This window comes from Buteo buteo, chromosome 23 (genome assembly GCF_964188355.1).
Source record: "Buteo buteo chromosome 23, bButBut1.hap1.1, whole genome shotgun sequence".
Classification (NCBI taxonomy): Eukaryota; Metazoa; Chordata; class Aves; order Accipitriformes; family Accipitridae; genus Buteo; species Buteo buteo.
In genome coordinates this window covers 17,262,073-17,284,315 of record NC_134193.1, presented here as the reverse complement: position 1 = coordinate 17,284,315, position 22,243 = coordinate 17,262,073, and the positions used below count along the sequence as shown (strand labels likewise).

The window sequence follows — 22,243 nt, the reverse complement described above, 5'->3', positions numbered from 1 at the left end:
TTTGAACGGCGCGAGGGGCCCGCCTCGCTCCTATTGGCCGCCGCGGCCGCCCGTCAGGCCGCCCGCCGCCGCCCCGTTGGCCAGGCGCGCCGGGAGGGCGGGGCGGGGCCGGCGCGGTGCTATAAAAGGCGGGGGCTGGGCGGGCGGGCGCTCAGTGCCGCTGCGCGACAGGTACCGGCCGGCGGGGGGAGGGAGGGAAGGAGGGGAGGGGCAGGGGGCGGGGCGGAGGGAGAGAGGGGGCGGGGCAGGCGCGCGCGCGCGCGGGGAGGGAGGCAGGGCGGGCAGGCGGGCGGGGGCGGCGCCGCGCGGGGAGGGCGGGGGCGCGCGCGGCGCTGGTGGCGCTGCCTGCACGCGCCGTTGCCTGCACGGAGCGCGGCAGCGGCCAGCAGCAGCAGCGGCAGCGGCAGCAGCGGGAGCCACCGGCGCGCACGGCGATGCCCGCTCTGCTCCCGCCGCTGGCCGCCCCCTGAAGACACCCCTCTGTATTTCCCCCCCCTCCTCCTTTCCCCTCCGCTCTCCAGCGACCTCAGGCTCTTCCCCCCCTTCCCCTTCCCCCCCCTCCCCTTCTTTTTCCCTTCCCTCCCCCCCCCCCCGCCTCTTTATCCTCCTTTTTTGCGACCCTCCGCACCCTCCCGGTTGCCGTGTGGATGCGGCCCGGGGTGCCTGGCTGCGCGGGTGGCGAGAGCAGATGCTGAGGGGCCGGAGGAGGATGGAGTGCACCCTCGATGCGCAGAGTTTGATCAGTATTTCCCTGCGGAAGATCCACAGCTCCCGCACGCAGCGAGGCGGCATCAAGCTCCACAAGAACCTGCTCGTCTCCTATGTGCTCCGCAACGCCCGGCAGCTCTACCTGAGCGAGCGCTACGCCGAGCTCTACCGCCGCCAGCAGCACTACCCCGACGGCGCTCCGCTCCTCGCCATGCCCGCCTGCCCGCCGCCCGCCGCCGCCGCCGCCCCGCCGGAGCTGGCGGCGCTCCCGCTGCCCGCCGACACGCAGGACCGCGAGGCGCGGAGCTGCGCGGCGGCGCGGGGCGGTGCGGAGCTGCTGGAGGTGCCGGTGTGCGCGGCGCCCCCGGAGCTGCAGCGAGCGCCCTGCAGAGACTCGTCCCCGGGCTTTTACCGGGCCGCCGGTAGCGCCGGTCCCGGCGGTGGCGGTGGCAGCAGCGCGCCCCCAGGGCTGCTCTACGCCGCCGGCTGTGACTTCGGGAGCGGCGGGGCGCCGCACTGTAGCAGCCGCACCACGGTGCTGGATTTGGACACTCACGTCGTGACCACGGTGGAGAACGGGTACTTGCACCAGGACTGCTGCTCGCAGTGCCCCTGCTGCTGCCAACCGGCACCGGGGCTCGCTTCCCCGCCGCCCACGCCGGGCACCAAGCGCAAGTATTACCCGGGGCAGGAGGAGGAAGAGGAGGGGGTGGAGGAAGGGGAGCCGGGGGGAGGCGGGGTGGCGGGCGGCCCCCCCTTCGCCCCGTGCACCAAACGCGCCCGTTTCGAGGAGTACAGCGCCGAGCACCCCCAGGACTCTTCCAACATCTCCAACTTGATCTCCATCTTCGGCTCCGGTTTCACGGGGCTGGTGAGCCGGCAGCAGGCGGACTCGGAGCAGCCCCTCAACGGGCAGCTGTGCAGCAAGCAGGCGCTGGCGAGCCTGGGAGCCTGGACTCGGGCCATCGTCGCGTTTTAGACAGGAGCGGGGAGCAAAAGGGGGGGGGGGCGGGTGTGTGCGTGTTTGCAAAACGGGGGTGCGATCCGAGGGACAGCGGTTCCGGAGGGGGGGGGAACCCTGAAACAAAGGAGGGGAGGGGGGGGTTGGGGCGAGGGGAGGGGGGGTGGGGGGTGCCGAGGGGTGCGCAGGGGAGGTGGGAGGGCAGAGCCACGCTAGTGTTTTATAAATTGTACAATAAAGAAAAAAAAATCTAAGATCTTGGGACTTTATTTTTGCAGAGATGAGAGAGAGAGAGAGAAAAAAAACAACAAAAAATAAGCAAACGGAAACAAAACAACAACAACAACAAAAAAACAACAACGAAGCACCTATTTAAATAATCCTCTTTGTGTCCGCTCGGGTTCTCTTCGCGGCGGGTTTCCCGGGGCCGGTGCTGGCGGCGGGGAAGCGCCACGTGAGAGCCGGGCCCCGGCCCCGGGACCCCGCGGCGGGGAGAGACCCCGGCCCCCTCCCCGCCCAGCGGGGTCCCTCCGCCCCCGGCTCCGTTGGTTTTGGGGTACGGGGAGGGGAAAAAGCAGCCGCTGCCGGTTGGCTTTTGTGCGTTTCTTTAGGTATTTAAAAGAAAGAAAAAAAAAAAGGGGGGGGGGCGCAGGAATGAAAACATTTCAACTTTCCTCCCAGAAGAAACGTGTGCGATGTGACTTCTCCTTCCCACCGCTTGTGCCAGGGTAAAGCTGGAGGGTTACGAGAGCTGAAATTTAGGGGAGGGGTGTGTGTGTGTGTGTGTGCGGGGTTGGGGGGGGGGAGTAGGGGGTAAAGCAGGGGCCGGGGGTCCCTCCGGGCTGCTCCCCGCCGCGCCGGGGAGGGGACGAGCCGCCCCCGGCAGCCCGGAGCCTCCGCCTCGGTGTGTGTTTGTGATGCCGCAGGTAACCGTGTAACACTACTCACGTCTCCGGTGTGCTGTGTCGGGTCTCTCACTCTCTTTTTTTTTCCCCCCCTTTTTTTTTTTCCTTAAGTTCAACTGTTCTGGTTTCAGCCTTCCCAATCATAAAACCAGCATTGTTTGGTCTTGTGAAGAGATCTGTCTCCTGTAGAGTCTCTTGATTTTTTTATATATCTTTTTTTTTAAAAAAAGAAAAACCTTTTGTTGTAAAAAGGTGGGTTTTCTGGTCGTCCCCCCACTCGTTTTTTTTGCAGCCTGCCCACTCTTAACTTCACGGTATCAGCAGTATGTATAACTGAGGATGCTTTGCCAAACGGTCTGTTGGGGTCTTTTTTTTTTTTTTTTTCCTCCTTTTTCTTTGTTTGTAAGCCTGTATTTTTGTGCATATGGAATTGTATATCACCGGGTAAAACTGTTCAGATTTGTTTAAATTTATAATCTTAATAAAAAGTCGATTATAAAAGTTGCTGTGCCTTCGCTTGCCTTCACACCGCAGCCTTCGGACACCCCTCTCCTGAGCCGCCGCTTCCCCTCTGCACCGGGGAGCCTTTGCGGACGCTCCGACCCCCCCCGCCGGCCAAACCCCCTTTGTCCCCTCCCCAGCACCATCCAGTTTCACCCTCGCCCCCCCCCGCCGCCGCCCCCCCCAGCTGACAGGAGACAACAAACCCCCCCACACACCCCCCCTTAGCTCTGGAGGTGCCACGCACGGCGAAGTCCCAGGTGGGGAAGGGGCCGGGGCTCCCGTCCCCTCCCCGCTTCCCTGGGCGGGGGGAGCCGGCAGCACCCCCCGGCCCTGCCCCTACCTGCGCGGGGCTCCGCGGCCCGGCCGCCCCCGGCACCTGGGCAGCGCCGCCGCCTCCGCGCTCCTCCGCGTCCCCCGATGGGCTCGGGAAGTTTTTTTTAAGTTGGAGTTTGTTATCACCGCGCGGGGCCGCTGGGTGGTGCGTGCGGGTTTTTCCTTTTTTTTTTTTTTTTTTTTTTTTTGCCCCCCCCTTTTTGTGTATTTTTTTTTTTTCCCCTCCTCTCCTTTACACCACACGAACGAAGCCGGGGGCGCTCCTCCCCCACCCCCGGCCCACCTCGGGGCGGGGGGAGAATTGTTTTGTTGTTTTTTTTTTAAACCCGTGCAAAACGCGCACTTCCCAGCATCCAGCGCAAAACCCGCAGCTGGCGCCGCTCCTCTGCCCCCCCCCCTCCACCCCCCCACGACCCTCCCCGAGCATCCCCAAACCCACACACGGACAAAACCCCCTCCCCAGCTCCGCGCATCCCCGCGGGAGCGCAACCTTCCCTTCTCCCGAAGAGAGAGAAGCCCTAAAAATGGAATTGCGGAGCCGGGAGGGGGGTGTTAAAGCGGGGGGGGGGGGGGGGGTGCCGCTCCGCGAGGGCGTTCCAGCCGCAGCCGCGCCGAGCCGCGGAGCGCTCCCCCCGCTCCGCGCAGCGCTCCGCCACTATAGCGCCCCCTGGCGACCGCCGCGGGAGCCGCAGCGCCCGGCTGGGGCTGGCGTGGGGGGGGGGACACGGACACAAACGCGGCCCCGACCCCACTGCGGGACAAGGGGCTGCCGCGCTGCTCCCGGTCCCGATGCTGCTACCCCCCGGGGTAGCCCCGTCCTGCTTAGGAAGCAGGAGCCCGCTGCGGGGGCTGAGCCACGCTCCCTTCTTCCTGCTGCTCCTCCAGTGAGCCCCAGAAAATAAAGTAAAATTTAAAATAGAAAACCCCTGTCCAGGCGCAGCAGCACTGGCGGGAGCACCGCTGAGCACGCAAACGCTCTGTGAGGCTCGGGAGTTGGATGCTTTGAGCAAGGGAGATGCACCTGTGGACTGGGGAGAAGCCATCTCCCTGCTCCAGGCCCCGGGGTGGGGAACCCAGGGCAGCCCCAAAGCCTCACCCGGCCCCATCCTGCTCCCCTGCCCCGGGAATCACAGCTCCCCAGCATGGAGGAGGCTGGAGAGAGGCCCCAGCAGTGGGATTATCTCCCGCATGCATAGCCTTGGCTGCTGCACACAGTATTTGGGGGAAGTTTTAAAAACCAGGTACTTCTGCAGATGCTTACAGGTCAGCACAGCTGGGTGCTGAATCCCAAACCTGAAAGAGCCCCTGCCCCGCAGCTCTCCATCACACAGCCCAGCCAGAGAGGGACAGAGCTTGCTTTAGCCAAACAGCCACCTGCATGCACTCATCAGCCTCCCAAACCGCTCCCTGTCTCCCAGACCTTGGGGTTTCCAGTGGTAAAGAGACCATCACCAGGAGAATCCCCCGTTCCTGCAGGACTCGACCACCCCAGGCACACCCATCCCTCTGAACGTCCCCTCTCCCGGGGGGAGCCAGCCCTCACCCCCACTCATGGTAGCAGTTTCTGGGGCTTCAGTCAAGGTTTCAAAGGCTGGAATTGGCAAAGACGCCTCTGCATCACCGGTAACCACGCAGGGTCGGGGAGACGGGGTGCATATGCCATAGGGACACTCATAAAAATCCCTGACACTGAGGAATGAGGAGATCCCACAGCTCCACAGAGCCGCAGAGACTCAGACGCTCTCGGCGGCGCAGTTATTTATTTATTTTAAACCCTGGTACATGACATTTCTCTTCTTACGAAGGCAGCAGCAGCAGAAAGCCCATCACACAGCCTCTCTCCTGAAAGCAGAGCCTGGAAACCAGAGTCTCATCTGCATATTCATAAGTACCTGATAAATTAATCATGATGGCAGAAGCATTCAGGCTAGAAGGGAGGTGACAGGGGAAGGTTGCACCCCCCAACACAAGCCCATCCTCACTCTCGCACACGCTCCTTGTCCTCCAGGCACAAAATGTTTTGATCCCTTCACAACTCGGTTGAACCACCTGGGCGCTCCCAGGGAAGGGGGCTGTGCCCCCCGCACATGCCGGTAGGCACCCATCGCCTTGACCCCCCCACCCCTCGGGTCCCTATCTCCGCTGAGAGATGCTGAACAGATGGGCTGGAGCAGGGTGGAGGTCCCAAAGTCTGGGGGAGCTCAGCTTCCACCGCCAGACCCCCCCCAGCCCAGCCGTGAGCTCTGCTCCCATATCAGCGCCCGTCCCCATCCCAGATCTGCCCCCCAGCACAGTTCAACGTGCCCCAGCGCTGCCCGACCTTAGCGCTGCCATTTGCCGATGCCGAAGAGTTTGAACCTAAAAATCCTTCCGTGTCCTCTCTTCTGCTAGTGCCCCCTTGGATGGGGGTGAATGGGCATCACCAGGATTTTGTGCCCGGCAGCCCTGGAGCAGAGCAAGGCACGGAGGGGGCTGGTGGAGTTTGGCGGGCGCAGACCTGGGGGAGGTGGGAGGTGGGGGGTCCTGCACCAAGCCACGGCAGAGGGAATCGCCTCCCCGCACACACCGCTCGCTCTGCCAGCTGTGAGACAGCTGTGGCCTTCCCTTCACCGCGCAAAATGCTCTCCACGGGCAGATCCAGTTCTTGGGGTGTCCTCAGTGTCACTCTGCTGAACCCCCTTGGTTTGGGGGAAGAGACACCCTGCCCCGCGGAGAGATGCTGCCTCCGGTAACAGAGGCAGAAATTCAACCTGAAGCTGGTGCAGCGCCTGAGCCCACCCGGCTTTCCCCAGGAGCTGCCCTCAGCAGAGCAGGCAGGAAGGGCAGAAAGCAGCTGGCAGCTGCCTGCAGAGCCCAGGAGGGTCCGGCACAGCTCTCGCCTTTATTTCTCCGACGTGGAGGCAATCACAGAGGTGGCTGCAGGGCTGGGCTGGGCTCACTGACAGCAGAGGGTCAGCGCAGTCGCCAGCACCCACCGGTCATGGGGCTCTGCCCAGCACCAGCAACACCCCACGGGCGTTTGGAGGGCTCAGGTCTGGCATTAGGAGGTCGTGCGTCAAATCCAGTGCCAAAGCCAACAGCCCGGCCAGGTCCTTGTGCCACTGGAGGGGCTCAGCCTGGGAGAGGACATCGCTGCACACCCAGCAAGTCCCTCCACACCAGGAGGGACGAGGATGGACACGGTGATGGAGAACTGACCCCTCTCACCTCCCAGGCTGCCAGCCCAGCTCTGCCCCCAGCTCTCCTGGGAGGGGTTGGGCACCCACCCAAGGAAAACCCACCCTTGCACCACGAGCTAGGCACTGTTTCCCAGGTGCTGACCCACAGATGGAGCTGCTTGATGTCCTCAACCACGAGCAGCAAGAATGAGACTGCACCCAGTCCCAGCAGCACGTCCCCAGAAGAGCAACTTTGTGCTCTGCCGGTCCCAGTGCAGGACCTGGCCGTCCTTCAATCTGTCGGCTGTGAGTCAGATCCCTCCCATCTCATCTCCCCTGCTCAAATACGAATGAGCAGAAGTATATTTTGGGATCTGCACGTGTTAGCAGATGTTTGGCGTCGTCCCCTGCAGAGAGAGCAGTAGGAGAGCTATGGAGGACACAGCAACGTGGTCGAGAGGCCACTCCTGTTAGCGGTGTGTTTAATATGTTGGGTTTGGTCTAGGCCTGGGTAATTAGCATCTGAGCAGTAATTATTCACACTTGGCCTTTCTATAGCCTGCTTATAGATTTGATGATTAATGTTGCTCCTTGAGTTAAGCCTACCCTGGGTTTACCAGCGCACGTTGGGAAAGTTAAGAGGAGGCTGTTGTGTGACAGAAGATGCTGTCCCTTATATCTAAGAGCAAAAACAATACGATAGAAAAATTAGAGTAAAAAGCACTTGGCACAGAAGCAGCAGACGCTGAGCACTAAGCAGCCATCTCAGCAACACACCGCTGCCACCATCGACGCACGAGTATCGCGGAGAAGAAAAGCCTCCCCCAGCATTCGAAAGATGCCACCGCCGGATGCTTTGGGGGTTTGCTGGCACCACAGAGACACAAGCTGGGCAGGTCCCTGCAGGAAAGCAGGGGCACACAGACCCCCTCAGCCACCTTTCCACCACATAAACCCAACGAGGTGTCTCCAGAGAAGGACCTGCTACCCCCACAAGCTGGGAAATGGGGAAACCCAGCTGCTAACATCTCCACAGCTCAGCCAAGCAAAATCCATAAGCCAGCAGTGGGCTTACCTGCTCTCCTGGGCACCAGTTCCCCCCAGCATCACTGCTGGCCCTGGGCGAGGAGGCTGCGCTGCCCATCGTGGTCCTGGTCCCCCCACAGAAGGACCTGGGGCAGGTTTGCAGCACCACTGGCCGAGACCCTCGGAGGCTGAGTGCTTTTCCAGCTGCTTCTCAGGGCAAAAGGCATTTCCAGCTGAGCTGCTCTCTGGGGTTTCTGTGCCAGGCAGGCAAGACAGCCACGACCTTCATCCAGGATCTTGCCCGATGCCAAACAGCACGGGGAGGTTGGCATGGAGAGAAGGAGCCAGCCAAGCCCAGAGGCAGAGGCTGGCTCCTCTTCCTCAGGGAGGGCACTGACTGACTCCAGGTCCTATAGAGGAAGGAGAGGAACAAAGAAGGGGAAAACCCCACCAAACCCTGCTCTTATCCCCACACCTGCAGGGACGAGGCAGAGCATTAACCCCGTATGTGCTACTGCCCAGAGGAGGAGAAAGGGCTTTCCCTGGAGTGATGAAACCCCCATGAGACACCCAGGATGCTGCTGTGGACCATCCCTGCTCCTTGCTACCCTCCTCCTGCACCTTTCTGATGTGGGAAATGGGGACCGTGGCTGCAGTGCAAAGCCAGAGGCACTTCTGAAGTCGGTCCCGACCAAATGGGCTTTTCATTCTCCCCAAGTGGGGTAAAGTGAAAACTCATGTCTTTTAAGCTTGGGGCTGGACTCCAGCAGCCGCTTCATGGCCCTGCTTGGGCTCAGCCCGGCACGGGCAAGAGCAGCCGCAGGCTTGAGGGCAGCCACACCTGCCTTGGGTCCCTGAGTATTTCCACACTTTCATTTTGGGGGTTGCTTTTTGTATAAACTACCACCAAAGAGTGCTTTCCCCTCCTTTTCCTCACCAAAATGAGGCTTTTGCATTGAAATGTGTGAAGCTGCTTTTTTTCCCTTTTTCCCCAGGTTTTACAACATGAAAGTAGATGTTGATGTGAACAGAATTTTGAAATTGGAGACGGGGAAGTTCTGCTCCGAGAGGCGACTATTTGTTCACAAAAATGCCTCTTTTCAAGCTCCCCGATGAAATTCTGCACAATTATTTTTTTTTTTTTCTCCTCCTCACCCAGCCAGCCTGGTGCCCTGCGCTGCTCCAGCTTTTGTTTCTCCTCCGCTCCCTAGTGAGGATGAACAAAACACCACCACGACGTGCCGTGCCCGTGCCCACTTCTCCTCCTCGCCACGGCTGCCTGCAGCGGCTGCCGCGCACAACCTGGTGCTGCCTGCACCCTGCCTGGTGCTGCCGGCGTTAGCACACACGCTCAGCAGCATTTGGGGCTGCACACCCCAAACAGGAACCTGCTCCTGCTCCATTTCCAAACGGGGTGCTGGGGTGTCAGGGTGCTCAGGATTCAGGGATATTCCTATGAACTCCCCACTAGCAAAGAGCCAGGGCTTGTTGGACGCACAGCTCGGAGATCGGCGTTTCAGAAACCCACTGTTTCATTTGCTTTGGTGCAGGAGAGCAAACGCCAGCCCAAAATCCTTGCGTGAAGTGACAGGCTTCACCCTCATCAGCCCCATGCTGGTGTAAGGCAAGGGAAAGCTTTGCAGATGGCTTCCAGCAGGGCTCGGGTCGGGATGCGGGATGGCCCTGTGCAGGGGCAAAGCGGCACCCTGAGTGTGGTCCTACAGATGCCACAAAAGCCAGGAGGACTCTCAGGGCCAGAGGACAACCCCCAGGTCCAGAGGACAACCCCCAGGTCCAGGCTCCACAGCTGCTCTCCTCCATCTGCTCCCAGCAAAGGCCATGCTTGTGGTCCCCGCAACACCACAAACATCCCGGCTCTTCCACTCCCATACGAACCAGAGGCGAGAACATGGTTAAAAAGCCCCAAAAGCCAGGACGCGAACATCCCAGGCTCTGCAGCGCTGTGTGCTGGGCTCGGTCCTCCGGCTTGGTGACAAGGAGAGATAAGGGGGAGGATTGAGCCTTCAGTTTGTCCCCCTGGAGCTACCGCTGGATTAACTCAGCCTAACATTGTTTAAGGAGCATTTACATGCAGAGCTTCTTCAGCTTGGCCCTCCGGTGCCTGCTGGGTTAGGCAATGCCTCTGGCTTATACCTTGGCTTGGAATCTGTTGACTCTGGAAAATCCCCAGGTTTTGGAGCACATCTATTAAAACAAGCAGCGCTGTGGTCATCCAGGCTCTTCCCCTTCTGCCCATGGACCACGGAGACCACGTGCTCCGGTCCAGCGTGAGAAACGGCGGAGCCGACTGCCAGCCGGAGCGGATCAGCGGTTCCTGGCATGGTGCTTCTAATGGGGCACCATCTCCACAGCCTCGCTGCTACTTTATTTGTCCCACGGTCCTTCAACACCAGCTGGAGCATCTCAGAGATGCATGTTCAGGACAGGCAGGATGAGGGATGCAACCAAAGGCTGGCAGCTCCAGCAAGAGCAGCTCGTGGAAATTCTGCAAGATGGGGGAAACCTGGTCCCTCTGCCCCCAATTTCAAATTTGTCTTTTTTTTTTTCTTTTTTTTTTTTGGTATCTTAGGTTGCAGTAAACAGGACCACACCACCAGGCTGGACTGAGTGGAAACACGAGGAGCTGTTAGAAGTCATGAGATGCTCCAGCCAGGCAGTGCAATGTGCAGAGAAGCCAACCCATGCCCCAGCTCTCTGGATTTCATGTTACTGATGTATTTCTGTCACCTCATGCCCAGATTTACTGGGTTTATAAAGTAGGAGAGTGCTTTTACTCTTGGTCACCAGGTGGGAAACTGAGGCAGTGTCCTTAGTTTAGGTTACAGCGGGGGTCTGCGGTAGAGTAGGCAACTGAGCCCACATCTTCTGAATCCATCCAAACCAGCGGGCAGCTCTCTCATGTATATGCAATTTATGTTTGACTCTCTCCCCTGGGACTCATCTCCCATCTTCCCCCTTTAATTATAAAAATTAGTAGGTTTGAGGTATATCTGAGGGGTTTTCTTTTCCTGTGTTGACAAAGTGCAATACTTGATGACTCTAACCCCAAATTCTCTGTGACACAGATACCCTGGCAATTATAAAATACTTCCAAGCTCGCTCCATAAACCCCTTTGCTGTTGCTATTAGTATGCATTAACATTTTATTGGTGTTACAGGATGAAACATCCAGTCTTGCAGCTCCAGTGGGCTTGGGGATTTCCAGCATCCTGCAATATGTATCCGTGCAGAGGAAATTAAAATGTGGATGGATCAGCAAGATACAGTCAAATCCTCTACAGTAATTTGGAGAAGACTAAACTCTGGTGCTAGTGGAGCATATTCCAAGCTATCTAATAGAGAGCTGATGATCTCTGTAACAGCCTTTTTGTAAGTTTTATTCTTGCCTACAAGGGAATTTTTTCAAAGGGGATATGTAATACCTAAACTAATATTTTTAAAGGTATATGCTCTGAACATGGAAAAGTAAGACCCTTTGCAGAGCAGTTGCTTTCAGTGATCAGATAGTACCCAATAAAAGAATACACTCCAGTATCTTACAGTCTAGCTGGAATTTCTTTCTAACCACCACGCCAGTCAATTTTATATAGTTTGTAGCCATTATAGGACATTATCGACTCTTAGAAACATTGCCATGCTTTGCTCCTTTAGCAATAGTACAACATATATTTCCTTTAGCAGCATTACCACTTGAAACCCAAAGTGTTGCGTCTACACGAAGGCTATAGAAGCGCAGTGCTGGTGTCCCTCATTAACTCTGCATACATGAAGTGGTCTACAGCTACGTAACTATTCACCAGGCTGGACTCCAGCACTGTAGACCTCACCATCTCCAAAAAAAATGTTTCCACACATAAAACTGGGAGGAATTCATGCCAAAATGGAGAATTTGGGCACCCTGACTTGTGCAGTGCAATCTGCTCAAGTTTCTCTCTCCCAGGTGTCTTAGAAACAGAAGAACTGACAAGGAACTGCTCCTCTGCTTTCTCTCCTTCCTCCATTTATAGGCTCAGCAAATCCTTGAGCACATCCTTAATCTATTTTTATAAAAGGAAGTGAGTATGCACTTAGGAGGACTTAAACACACACCTCGGTGCCTGCTGGATCAGGGCCCCGCAGTGTCATTCCCACAAGACCCCACTCCTGTTTCCATGGGTTTGCACACACCAAGCATTAAGGAGCCCGAATTCTGATGAGGGATTTCAATGTTATTTATTATCTGTGTTACAGTTGCAACTGGGAACATGGGGGGTGACTCGTTCCAATTTTAGTGACAACTGTATTTACGCCCTGCGTAGAGCCAGCCGATGTAGACATTCCCAAGCCTAGGCTTTTTATAGCAAGCAGAAGCACCCACTCCACCCCCTCAAAAGCCTTTTCTAACCTCTGAAGCCTGTTCACAGCCTCGTGCTCTTCAGAACAAGCGTATCTCCAAGCTGAAGATGCCCATCATGGTTCAGCCCTCGCTAAATCTCATGTGGAGGCAGCCCTTTTTCAATTTGGCTCATCCTATTTTGAAGTTTGGCACATTTTTTACAAGATCAGTCCAGGGAAAGACATGTCCGTCCCCAGGACGCTCAAGTTTGTTCCGATGTCAATGGGAAGAGTGCTCATCTACCAACAGGGGAGCAACGTTAAAGGATGAAGATCTCTCCTCCTGGCTATTAGAGCATGAAATGACCTCCAAAAGCCCCATTAAATTCTGTATCTGAGCTAGGAGAGTCCTTGTTGAAGCAGCATCAAAATTCCTGTGAGCTTCTCAACCGTAGAAGGTTCCCACCAGCACGGTGGCAGTGCAAGAGTTCAGGTTACGTTAGCAGTTATCGTTAACCACCAATTCCACCTTCTCCCACCCATTTCTGCCTCCTTCCCTTTCTGGGGAAGGAAGTCAACGCAGTTGCAGGGACACACTGCGGCATCCAGGGCTTTTGTGTGGTTCAACACCAGTTCCTTGGGGTACGAAGTACATCTTTGTCCTGGAAACTGCCAGCTCAGATTGTGCTGCTCAACAAATGCTGGTCCTGCAGCGGGGACTTCTTTGTTTATTTAATAGCAGAAACCCAGCACTACGTAATGGAACTGAGCCGCACACCAGGGACAAGTTAATACAGCAACAATGGCATGAAACAGTTCTATTTTTTATTCTTTTACTACTATCACCGCACGAGGCTGCTTCTCTTAACTCTTACTTCATTTATTACTGGCTGCCATGAACGATCATTTATAAAGGAGGGCTGCAAAGAAAGAGACAGGGGAAGGTTGACAGCGATTTGCGAAACGCGCCCCATGTAAAGGCAACAGCTGTTAACCAGAAACACAAACTGGCCTATGTATTGCAACCCCAAAGGATCCAGTTAGGAAAACTGAATTTAAAAAAACTGGCTTGGTCAGTGGGCTGAGCAGGAAGATGGTGAGAAACCCACACTACGTCTGCTTCCCCTTCACTGCACGTCATGTTCACCAAGGGACACGTTCAAGATGAATTCAAGTGCCTTCAAAGAAAACATCTGTGATCCAAGATGACATTTCTGCACACTATCCATCCCTCCACGCTGCTGCCACTTTTAGCAACATGCACTCACACAGTTGGTCTGCATTGATGGAGAAGATATAACCCAGTGACAAGAAAACCAGCATTTGCTAAGCACATCTACGCTAGCTCCAACCGCTCATGAGAAGGTCCAGGTATAATTTTCTATATAAATCCAGCAAAGCTGCTGAGCTAAACTGAAGCTGGAAGTCCTGAGTCAGCCCCTACAGCAGGACAGGAAAAACATCTGAAAAAAAAAGGTTCCAGTTCTCAGCCTGCCTCAGAAACAAGGCTCAAACATCCTTTGGTTATGAGAGTCTCTGATCTTCAAGAGGTATTTGCTGGCCTGGGAATAGGCTTTACACATCACCTACCTGCCAAATCCAAGCTGGGAGAGAGGGGGATGGACACAGCAAAAAAAGTTAAATAAATAAAACAAACATACTATATGACAGAAAGACACCTAGGAAGGATACAAAGACAGACTGGATATACTCGCTTCATGCAGTTAAATAACAAGTCAATTTTGGTGCAAGCAAGAGATAACCACCAACATGGCAAGTGCCTCCACAAAGCCTCTTCCCTGTGCCAAAGGCTCCAGCCATCGGCTTCACTGGCTCTGCTCCCAAAGCCGGAGCAAACCCCAGTCCAAGAGAGACCAACACAGTCACCAGTGCAAAAACACAGAGACTTTAATTAAAACCACAATGTAGGAGGAGATGGGGGAGTGCTGCTTTGGACATCGAGCAGCCCTGGGTGCTGCTATGTGTGCGGACCCACCAGGAGAGGAGCAGAGCCCCGAGAACCAGTGACGGACGTTGGTGGGAGTCAGAGGAAGGCAAGCAGCTGGCTGCCACGTAACGGGGGCACATACCAAGTGGGCTGATAAGACTCAAGAATTAGCTGCTTGAAGTCCAAAAATCCCTAGCAGGACAGATGTGCAGACTCAGGCAAGCAAGAAACACAGAGCTCTACGACAGCCTCCTCCCACCTCCTTGGCAGGTCCCAAGCCCAGGGACACCGTCCCCAGGGAGCAGTGGCTGCAGCTGCAGGGGAAGGAAGCACCTCCCCATCCTTTTTTGGGGCTGTATTTCACATTCTTGGTGTCCCTCCCATGCATGGAAGTCAACATTTCCACCCATCTTCTTGCATGGAAGCCCCATTTCTATAAGATGACCAGGAGAAATGTGTTCCCGACCCTTGGACAGCTTTGGGAAACCAGGGGCTTTAGCTTAGCCACTGCCAGCCAGATGCTGCACAGCTAGTTAAAGCATGGTGACGCTTGCCAAAAGCCACGCAGCAACACGAGGGGGCACAGGTGGAGATGCCTGGGGTCTCTGCTCTAGGCACTGGCTGCTGAACTGCTCTACTGGAGATGGACTCAAGTCCCAGACAACACACAGATCTCCAGAACCACTCCAGGATAGGATCCGTTTGGACAGCCAAAATAAAACATGTCCCATTTTGGAGCAAAACAAGACTTAACCCCAGTCTTCCATTTTCATTTAAAATGCAAGTTTATAGAGTTGTTTCAGGCAGGTGAGAAGATCCTTGCCCCCCACCTCCACCCAGGGCCAAGCCAGGAGCAGACTGGACAGTAGCAGTGCTAGAAAGCTCAGCTTTAGCTCTGCAGACACCTGTGTTTTACTGCCTCTTAATTTACTCTTTTCTTGCTCTTCCTCCCCTGAGCACCTGCAAGAACCTTTACAAGAGGGAGCAAGTAGGTCTGGCAAAAAGAAAATCGTGGGAAAAAAAAAAAATTCATCAACAGGCCTTTCCCTCCACACACCCCCCACAGTAAAGCAGTGCAGCAGCAAAAGCCAAGCAGCCTGGCTGGGGGCAGCACCACCGCCCCCTCCATGGTCTACAGGAGTACCAGAGAAAGGATCCCTGCTGCCCCCGACCCCCAGCAAACACCAGCCCAGAGCCGTGTGTCCCCCCTCCAACACCTGGCCTGGGAACCCCAAGAAAAAACATCCCCTCTCCAGCTGCGAAGCTGTGGACCACCTTGGTCAAGACCTGTGGACACGACAGCTCATCTCAAACCCAGCACCAGCCGTTTCTGCCCTCGTAGTGATGCTGCTGGTATGATCCGGACCACATCTCCATTCATTCACCTGCCTTCAAGACGCTGCTGCTGGTGGCACTGGAAGTGTGGTCCCTCTGCTCGAGGTCCAGCACAGCAACACCAGCAGGGAATGATTAAAAGAAAGAGCATTCTCCAGGTATAACCCGCTGTCCTGAGCTATTTATGCTTTTTGTTTCCAGCGCAAGTATATAAATGCATGTAAAGCTGCATGCTTGCCCCCCCATGCTGCTTTTGCTGCAGGGATGCCTCCCTAAAAGAGCAGGGGAACATGCTGCTTCGTGGGGAAATCCCTTTGCTATGGGGCTGTCACTACAATTTATGACCAAGCAGTAGCAACCACGGTCACCTTGTGCCACTGAGGCCAGCCCAGCCCCAGGGCAGCAAAGCATGGAGGAGGAAACAGGGAGTGCAGAGGGCAGGTTGGACCCAGAGATGGACGTGTGCGAACATGTGAGGTTCTGTGCCCGTTAAGAGGGAGCCTGAGCAGGCGCCGCTCAAGCAGTGTCTTTGCATAGCTGTTCCCACAGAGCCGGGTCCCTCCAGGGACCTTGTGTCCAGCTCCAGAGCCAGCTCAGACCCCTGCAGCCCAGAAGGTTCCCAGCTTCACCCGAGAAGAGGCGGTAGTGGGAAAGGAAGACCCAGGGAACCTTGCAGAAAAGATGGAGGGAGGGGGCTTTCCTTACCCAGAAAAAGGGAGAGATGGCATCCTGGGCTTCCAGCAACCCACAGACATTCCCTACAACTTCCTTTACCCATTTCAGACCTCCCCATGCAGGCAGAGGTGGCTGCCTACAGACACGTGCAGGCTCACACCTCACCCCTCACAGTGGTTTCCCAAACCAAACAGCAACAGGAAACTTAAGTGAAATTCAAAAGGGAAATTGCAGTTACCACTGCCCAACACATACACACGTGCCTTCCTCCCCTCCACATCCCCTCCCTTCCCGGAAGGCAGCCCCTACTCAAACCCCATTCACATGCCCAGAGCCGTACACAGCAGTTGTGCTGCCCATGGATGCAGCAGAGCGGAGAAGCACAGCCCCGGCTTGGTCGCTGGCAAGACATCCCCCATGCTGGGGATGTGCAGGAGGAGCCGCTCCGGGTCCCGTCTCCCGTGCAAGGCCGGCGAGTGCTTTGGATCTGTGGTTGCCGATGAGGATGTGCAGGAATGAATGGGCTGTGTGTAACGGGCAAGGTGATGAGGAGGGGGTGAGGGGAGGAGGAAGAGCGCCGCGCTACGCCTCCGCTGCCTCGACTCCTCCTGCGGCCTCCTTAGGACGTCACAGGCTGGATGGGGAGCAGGCTGCCGAACTTAAAGTGCTGGATCACAGGAAACTTCTCCAGGCACTGCAGGAGGGGAGATAAAGAGGGGTGAATTCGGGAGACATTTCCACCTTACAGACACAGCCAGAGCTATATCCTGCCACTGTGGTCAGGAGGCAGCGAGCTTGTGGCCACTCAGCTCAGCTATAGGCAGAGGGATCAGATCCATGCCTCCTCTTCCACATTCCTGCCAGGATCCTCAGGCCAGTAACACTTCACAACCCCATCCCCTTCCCTTCAGCCAGAGCATTTTGCTTGCTGAAATTCAGACCCGGAGCATGAGCAGAAGAGGCATGTTTATGTCAGCAGCTTTCTCTCTCACCACTTCTCCTTGCTCAAGCTGATTTCTTTGAAGAGCTTCACCCTACAAACACTTTGAGAACTGCAGAAACCCCCCGGGAAAAGACTCTCCCTCCTCAGGACAGTGCCCACACGCTGGGTTCAAGGCATCATCCTGCAGCTGCAAGGTGCTGCCCAAACCGCATTCCAGATTCTCAGGTCTTTGACAGACAAGCACCAGTGATTTTGCTGCCATAGTTTAAGACGTCATCCTCTTCCCAACAACCCCTTACCCCTGAAATTCCCACCCCCCATTGCAGAGTAATGATAGAGGGAGTGTGGATCACAGATCAGTCACATATGTCCACTACAAGGAAGCTTAGCTCAGAGCTGCTTCTTCCAGCTAAGCCCAGGCTCTGTGCAGGGAGACCCAGGCTGCGAAGGCACAGCCCCTTCTACTCACCATCCTGCCAGGGCAGGAAGGTCAGTGACTGTGGTCAATAACCACGTCAAAGTTTGCCAGCGCTCGCCTTGCAGAGCCACTCAGAGCTCTGTTTTTTTGAGTCACTGCAGATTCAGACTGCCCAAAACTCACAGAGAGCGTAGAGCAGACTCACCTCTAGACACACAAACCTCAGCAGTACGTGTACACCAACACAGCAGCTGCATCTACACTAACATCATCCATTTTAGTTGTGAGTAGTTGTGCTAAACAAGGGCCATAGACCACCCCACTGAGCTGCAATGGGGACTCATCTACCAGGTGACTTGGGGGCATGGCTAGTGAGATGGTGGCCACCTCCTTGCTGAAGGCAGAGGGGCAAGTTCTTCCCTCCCTAGACAGCACAATACGAAGAGGAGAAAAGAAACCCAAGTGCCTTGTGTCTTGGGAGGAGAGCCTTTCCTTTGTACGCAGCTGAGGCATGGGTCTGCTCACGGGAGTCTTATTCTACAGATGTGAGGTACATACAATGAAAGCACAGCAGCTACCAACTAACAGGACTCTGTCTAGTCCCAGCAATTCCTTGGCACAAACAGCATCTGCTCAGAGCCAGGGTGGATTGGATGCTGCACTAGGCAGGCGCTCAGCTCCCCACAAGCTGCAGACCCAGCAACAGGAGGGTGTCAAGGCCACACCGGCTCCTGCCTGCAACCAGCAGCCTCCAAGGCAGATCTTGGGGACAAGATGCACGGCTCATTCCTCCAGGCAATTCTTTGAAGCACAGTTTCTTCCTACCTAAGGAAGGCAAGAGCCATGTCGTAGTTACAACTCTCCATCAGAAGGAGCCTTGTGCCCTCCATGGAGCTGAGTTGAACCTGCTGCAGCAGGGAAGATCCCAACGCTGGGGATGGGGAAGAAGTCATGTGCTGCAGACCGCTCTTCACCCCAGGGCAGGGCACAGGCAGAGGCAGGCAGCCTGCCCTTGTGCTGTCGTCATGGGCAAGCAGGAGGATTTGTGCTCAGAAGACCAGGCCTATGGTAATCCCTTTGGAGCCAGAGGTCAGACAACTGGTTCCAGCACAACTGAACTGCCTGCAAGCACACTGGAGCCAAAACAAGTTTGGAGGTGGTGGAAGTACAGCACGGCTATATCCAATCCTGGGGAATAACAGCCATATAGAAAAACACAAGCCTTCATGGCAAGGCACCAAGAAATAAGTCCTGCGACCATCAGGGCACATCACCTTCAAAGCCTCCTAATGCTCAGAGCTGCTGCCATCTCCCAGCACAACCATTCAGACAAACCCTCAGAGGAAACAGTGCTGGATAACAGTGATGTGAGGGAAGAACAAAGAGAAATGAATATTGGAGATGTTGACAGCTAGAAATGTCAGCCCAACTAGCTCCAAGGAGTCCCACGGAAGACCAGACTGGTTTGGGGTCCAGATGAAGAGACTTTACCACCAGTGGGAAGAATGGATATCCATTCTACTTAATACATCTCCAGCCCAGGAAGAGACAAGCAGAGAAACTTCTCCTCTATCAAGCAGGACTAGCACAAGTTTACTGGATTATTAGAGGTGCCAAAAGACAGGACCCTCCTTGCATCACTTATGGGTGAAACTGATGTAGCCAACACTAGCTCAATGGAAGGCACAGGCTTATTTTCTTCTTGCCACCATCTTGATCACAGTGAAAGTCTGCTTGGGACTACTCAACTGGGGAGTAGGTTCATGCATCAAGTCCAACCTTCAAAGATGGAACTGGGACTAGATTAGTTACAGTGGAAAGTATTTCCTGACTGACTACAGCAGAGAAGGAAAGGTCAGGAGACTCAAAAGCAGGCTCAGGGGAAAAACATCAAGGCTGCTGCTTTAACCACACTCTATTCTGTCGACTTCTTAACTCGCCTTTGATGGAGAGAATAAGAAAAGCCCTTGCACTTTCAAGCAAACACGTCTTCACCCATTGTATTTATATTATAAATAGACACATTTGAGATTTCATAAACACACAGAGCTGAAGACACATTGTCTTCAGTCTGCTGCCCATCCACAGATCCTGCAGCAAGCACCCTGGAGTGCCTGGATCCAGACTAGAGCTTCCAGCCACATGGATGCACCTGAGCTTTCTGTCAGCTGTTTGAAATCATCCTATTGAGGGGACAGAGAAGAGACAAAGCATCCAGAGTGCTTTTTAAATGAACCAGGTCTAGGGACTGCCCCACTCCTACCAAGTAAGAACAGGTTGCGAGTGAGCATTTGATTTTTCCTGGGCTGCTTCCAGCAAGTGACCCCTTCGCCCTGCTGCTGCTTCCACTCAAAACCTGGTCACCACCAGTGCTGCCCGGCACCAAGCACTTCTCAGCCCCCTCAGATGTGTTAAGGAGCTGGAGCCTCCATCGGAGTGTCTGATTTCACCTGATCTAATTGCAACGGGTGATCAGAGGGGCAGGGAGAAGGGAGGAGGAAAAAAAAAAAAAAAAAGGAAATCTTGCTCTCAGCCAGTCAGACAAAAAGCAATACCACAACCCCAAACTTTCCCTCTCTTTACTATCACACGCTCTGAGCTCTGCCACAGAAGCTGCCTGCCTTGAGCTGGACGAAGACCCATGTCAGCACTTGGGGGCTGTTGGCTCACTTATCTTCTGCTAATGTTGGCAGTGGCATATTGGAGAAAGACTGCAACCGTGAAGGCTACACAGCTGGGTACATCAAGCAGAAACTTGCTCTGGGAGCCAGCAGCAGACAGACAAGATCTTCAGCAGTGACTCTGGATGCCTAGCCTGAAACACCCAGAAGGGTTCAGTTTTCAGAGGATGAAGCCTCAGCGACTCCTGAACATTGTCATTCCCAGAAAATCAGTCAAAGAGATCCTCTAGTTGCAAACGTTGGTAAAACCTGCACAGCCAGGCACACCATAACTGAAAGCGCTGCCCAGCCACACTGCCATGTTCATGTTCCTCTCGTCTCCCAAGCCAGGCAGGAACCAGCTGAGGCAGTAGCAGGGTGGGAGACTCCCCAGAGCAGATATAAAAAACTAGTGTGGACTCCTCAGCAGAAGTCCCCCCTCTCCTCTGCCCATCCCGGTGAACACGGGCACCATGCAGTGCCAGGAGAGAACATTGCTGCATGAGGATCACGTGCTTAGGAATAGTCCTTTAAGATCTACAAATGTTCTTTGAGGGAAAAAAAAAAAAATTTAAAGCGCTTTGGTTGACTCAACGTTTTCTATACCTTAGTCTAAATCTGTGTCGTTACGCTTCCTAGCAGTTTTTGCATTCTCCCCTTGATACAGCTACATCTCTAGATATTTCTAGAAACCCACCAGTACTGGATCCAGCATTTCCACACAGAATGTCATCTGCTATTCAAAACAGACCAAGGCCTCCAGAAAAGACCATGTCTGGGGTGCACCCAGAAGAGCCAGAGAATCTCCCAGTCTCTAGAGGATCCCCAAGCTGTGCTGTCCCCAGCAGGCCAGGAAGATTTGCCAGCACACGGTGGCCCCAAGACATCAGTGGACATGCACATTGCACTGTGGGCGCATCACTGCCAAGCTCCTCCGGCCATGTATGTGGTGCCCATGTGGGAGCAACCATACAGCACAGGGCACACAGGACACCAGGCAGGAGCACCTGAAGAGCATGGGGCACATGGGGTGACAAGGGAGTACCCAAACAGCATGCAAAGGAACTGGTCCAAATGAAAGGAAGGACCAAGGCAGGGCTGTTGAGGCAGCAGCAGATCAGGCTCCAGGTTTTAGGGGACCCATGTTTCACTTTAACAGCACTCCCAGGGCTGGGGTCTTTCCTGCAGACCCCCGGCTCTCACATCAGAGCCTCCAGCTCAGGGTTCCTGGCAGACAGTGTCTCCAGCCCCTGTGACCACACTGTGAGCGGGGACAGTCCCGGAGGGGCAGCCCAAGGGCACCCCTCTGAGGAGCAGCCAGCGGAGGGGGTTGACCCCCAGCCCCGCTTCTCCTCTTTGGAGGCCGGGAGGAAAGCTGAGCTGGGGGCGGAAGGAGCCAGCAGGCCTGGGAGTGACACCTCGAAGATTAGAGAGGTATGTGGCCTGGAACCTAAACACAGGATGTGCAGTGCAGAGGAAGGGCTGGGGGAGGGAGCACATTGAGTTCGGCACAGTTAACCCCTTTGTGCTCCAGGCCTGAGTAGAGCTGCCCGCTGAGCCTCTGCCATATGTCCCAGCAACAGGAGCATGGCTGATGTGAGCAGAGACCATGGGGTATAAGATTAACTCCTTCAAGCACCACCAGTCTCCCCGGGTGCAGCAGGGAGCTGCTCCATCCCTGCTCCTCCAGCGTCTTTAGCACAGCCAGTGCCTCCCTGAAGAACCAGCACGGTCCCATCCTTCCCAGCAAGAGATGCTGTCTGTCGGCCTGTCGGCCGTTCCCTCCAGAGGCCCAGATGTGGCGGTTCCTGTCCTGCTTCCTCAAGCTCAGGTTTAGCTTGAGCAGGAAGGAGAGATAAGGGAGAGCCAAAACTGCCCAGTTCCCCAGGTCAGGGTTCGCCAGGAAAGCCTGCTGGGGCACAGCCAGCAGAGCCCCGGCGGATGGAGGGCTGCCAAGCCGGTGAGGTAGCTGTGGCCTCACTGGTCCCGCACACTGCACAGAGACTCGTAGTGAGGGGAGATTGGTAGGAAGCATTCAGCCTGCTCTAGGGCTCTTGAAACATGGGATGATAATTTAAACTAAGTCTCCTCCAGCTGGTAAATAGCAGTGCGGGGACCAGAGGGACAAGCAGGTCAAGACATCGGCCCTAATTCAGGGACTTGCAACTTACGCTATGGGAAGACAAGAAATGGCAAAAGTCATGTCTGCAAGGAATGGCCATTTTGGGACTGTTTTTGGGGCAAACACTAGGCAGGCTGGAGCCTCCTTCTAGCCAGCAGCACCTAAACTGCCAAGGGCTCCCAAGCCACATTCAGCACAGGGTAGCAACTGGC

The 22,243-nt window shown here is 55.4% G+C and overlaps 2 protein-coding genes across 3 annotated transcripts in view; one reads left to right on the top strand and one right to left on the bottom strand.

Moving 5' to 3' along the window:
- The first annotated feature begins 299 nt into the window (after positions 1 to 299).
- IER5L (immediate early response 5 like) lies at positions 300 to 1,740 on the top strand. The gene has a single exon (XM_075054604.1). It carries the CDS (start codon positions 689 to 691, stop codon positions 1,685 to 1,687), a length of 999 nt encoding a protein of 332 aa, XP_074910705.1. The 5' UTR covers positions 300 to 688; the 3' UTR covers positions 1,688 to 1,740.
- A 10,063-nt stretch (positions 1,741 to 11,803) lies between these two features.
- Positions 11,804 to 22,243, bottom strand: part of PTPA (protein phosphatase 2 phosphatase activator) — a 30,385-nt gene continuing 19,945 nt past the window's right edge. For both annotated transcript variants that reach the window (XM_075054642.1, XM_075054643.1), the window contains one exon: positions 11,804 to 16,582. In XM_075054642.1, coding sequence (XP_074910743.1) covers positions 16,508 to 16,582 — 75 coding nt within the window. In that variant the 3' untranslated portion in view covers positions 11,804 to 16,507. The remainder of the gene's footprint in view (positions 16,583 to 22,243) is intronic.

Excerpts from the sequence above, each read along its gene's own strand:
- IER5L (XM_075054604.1), top strand. The coding sequence starts at position 689 with ATGCTGAGGGGCCGGAGGAGGATGGAGTGCACCCTCGATGCGCAGAGT.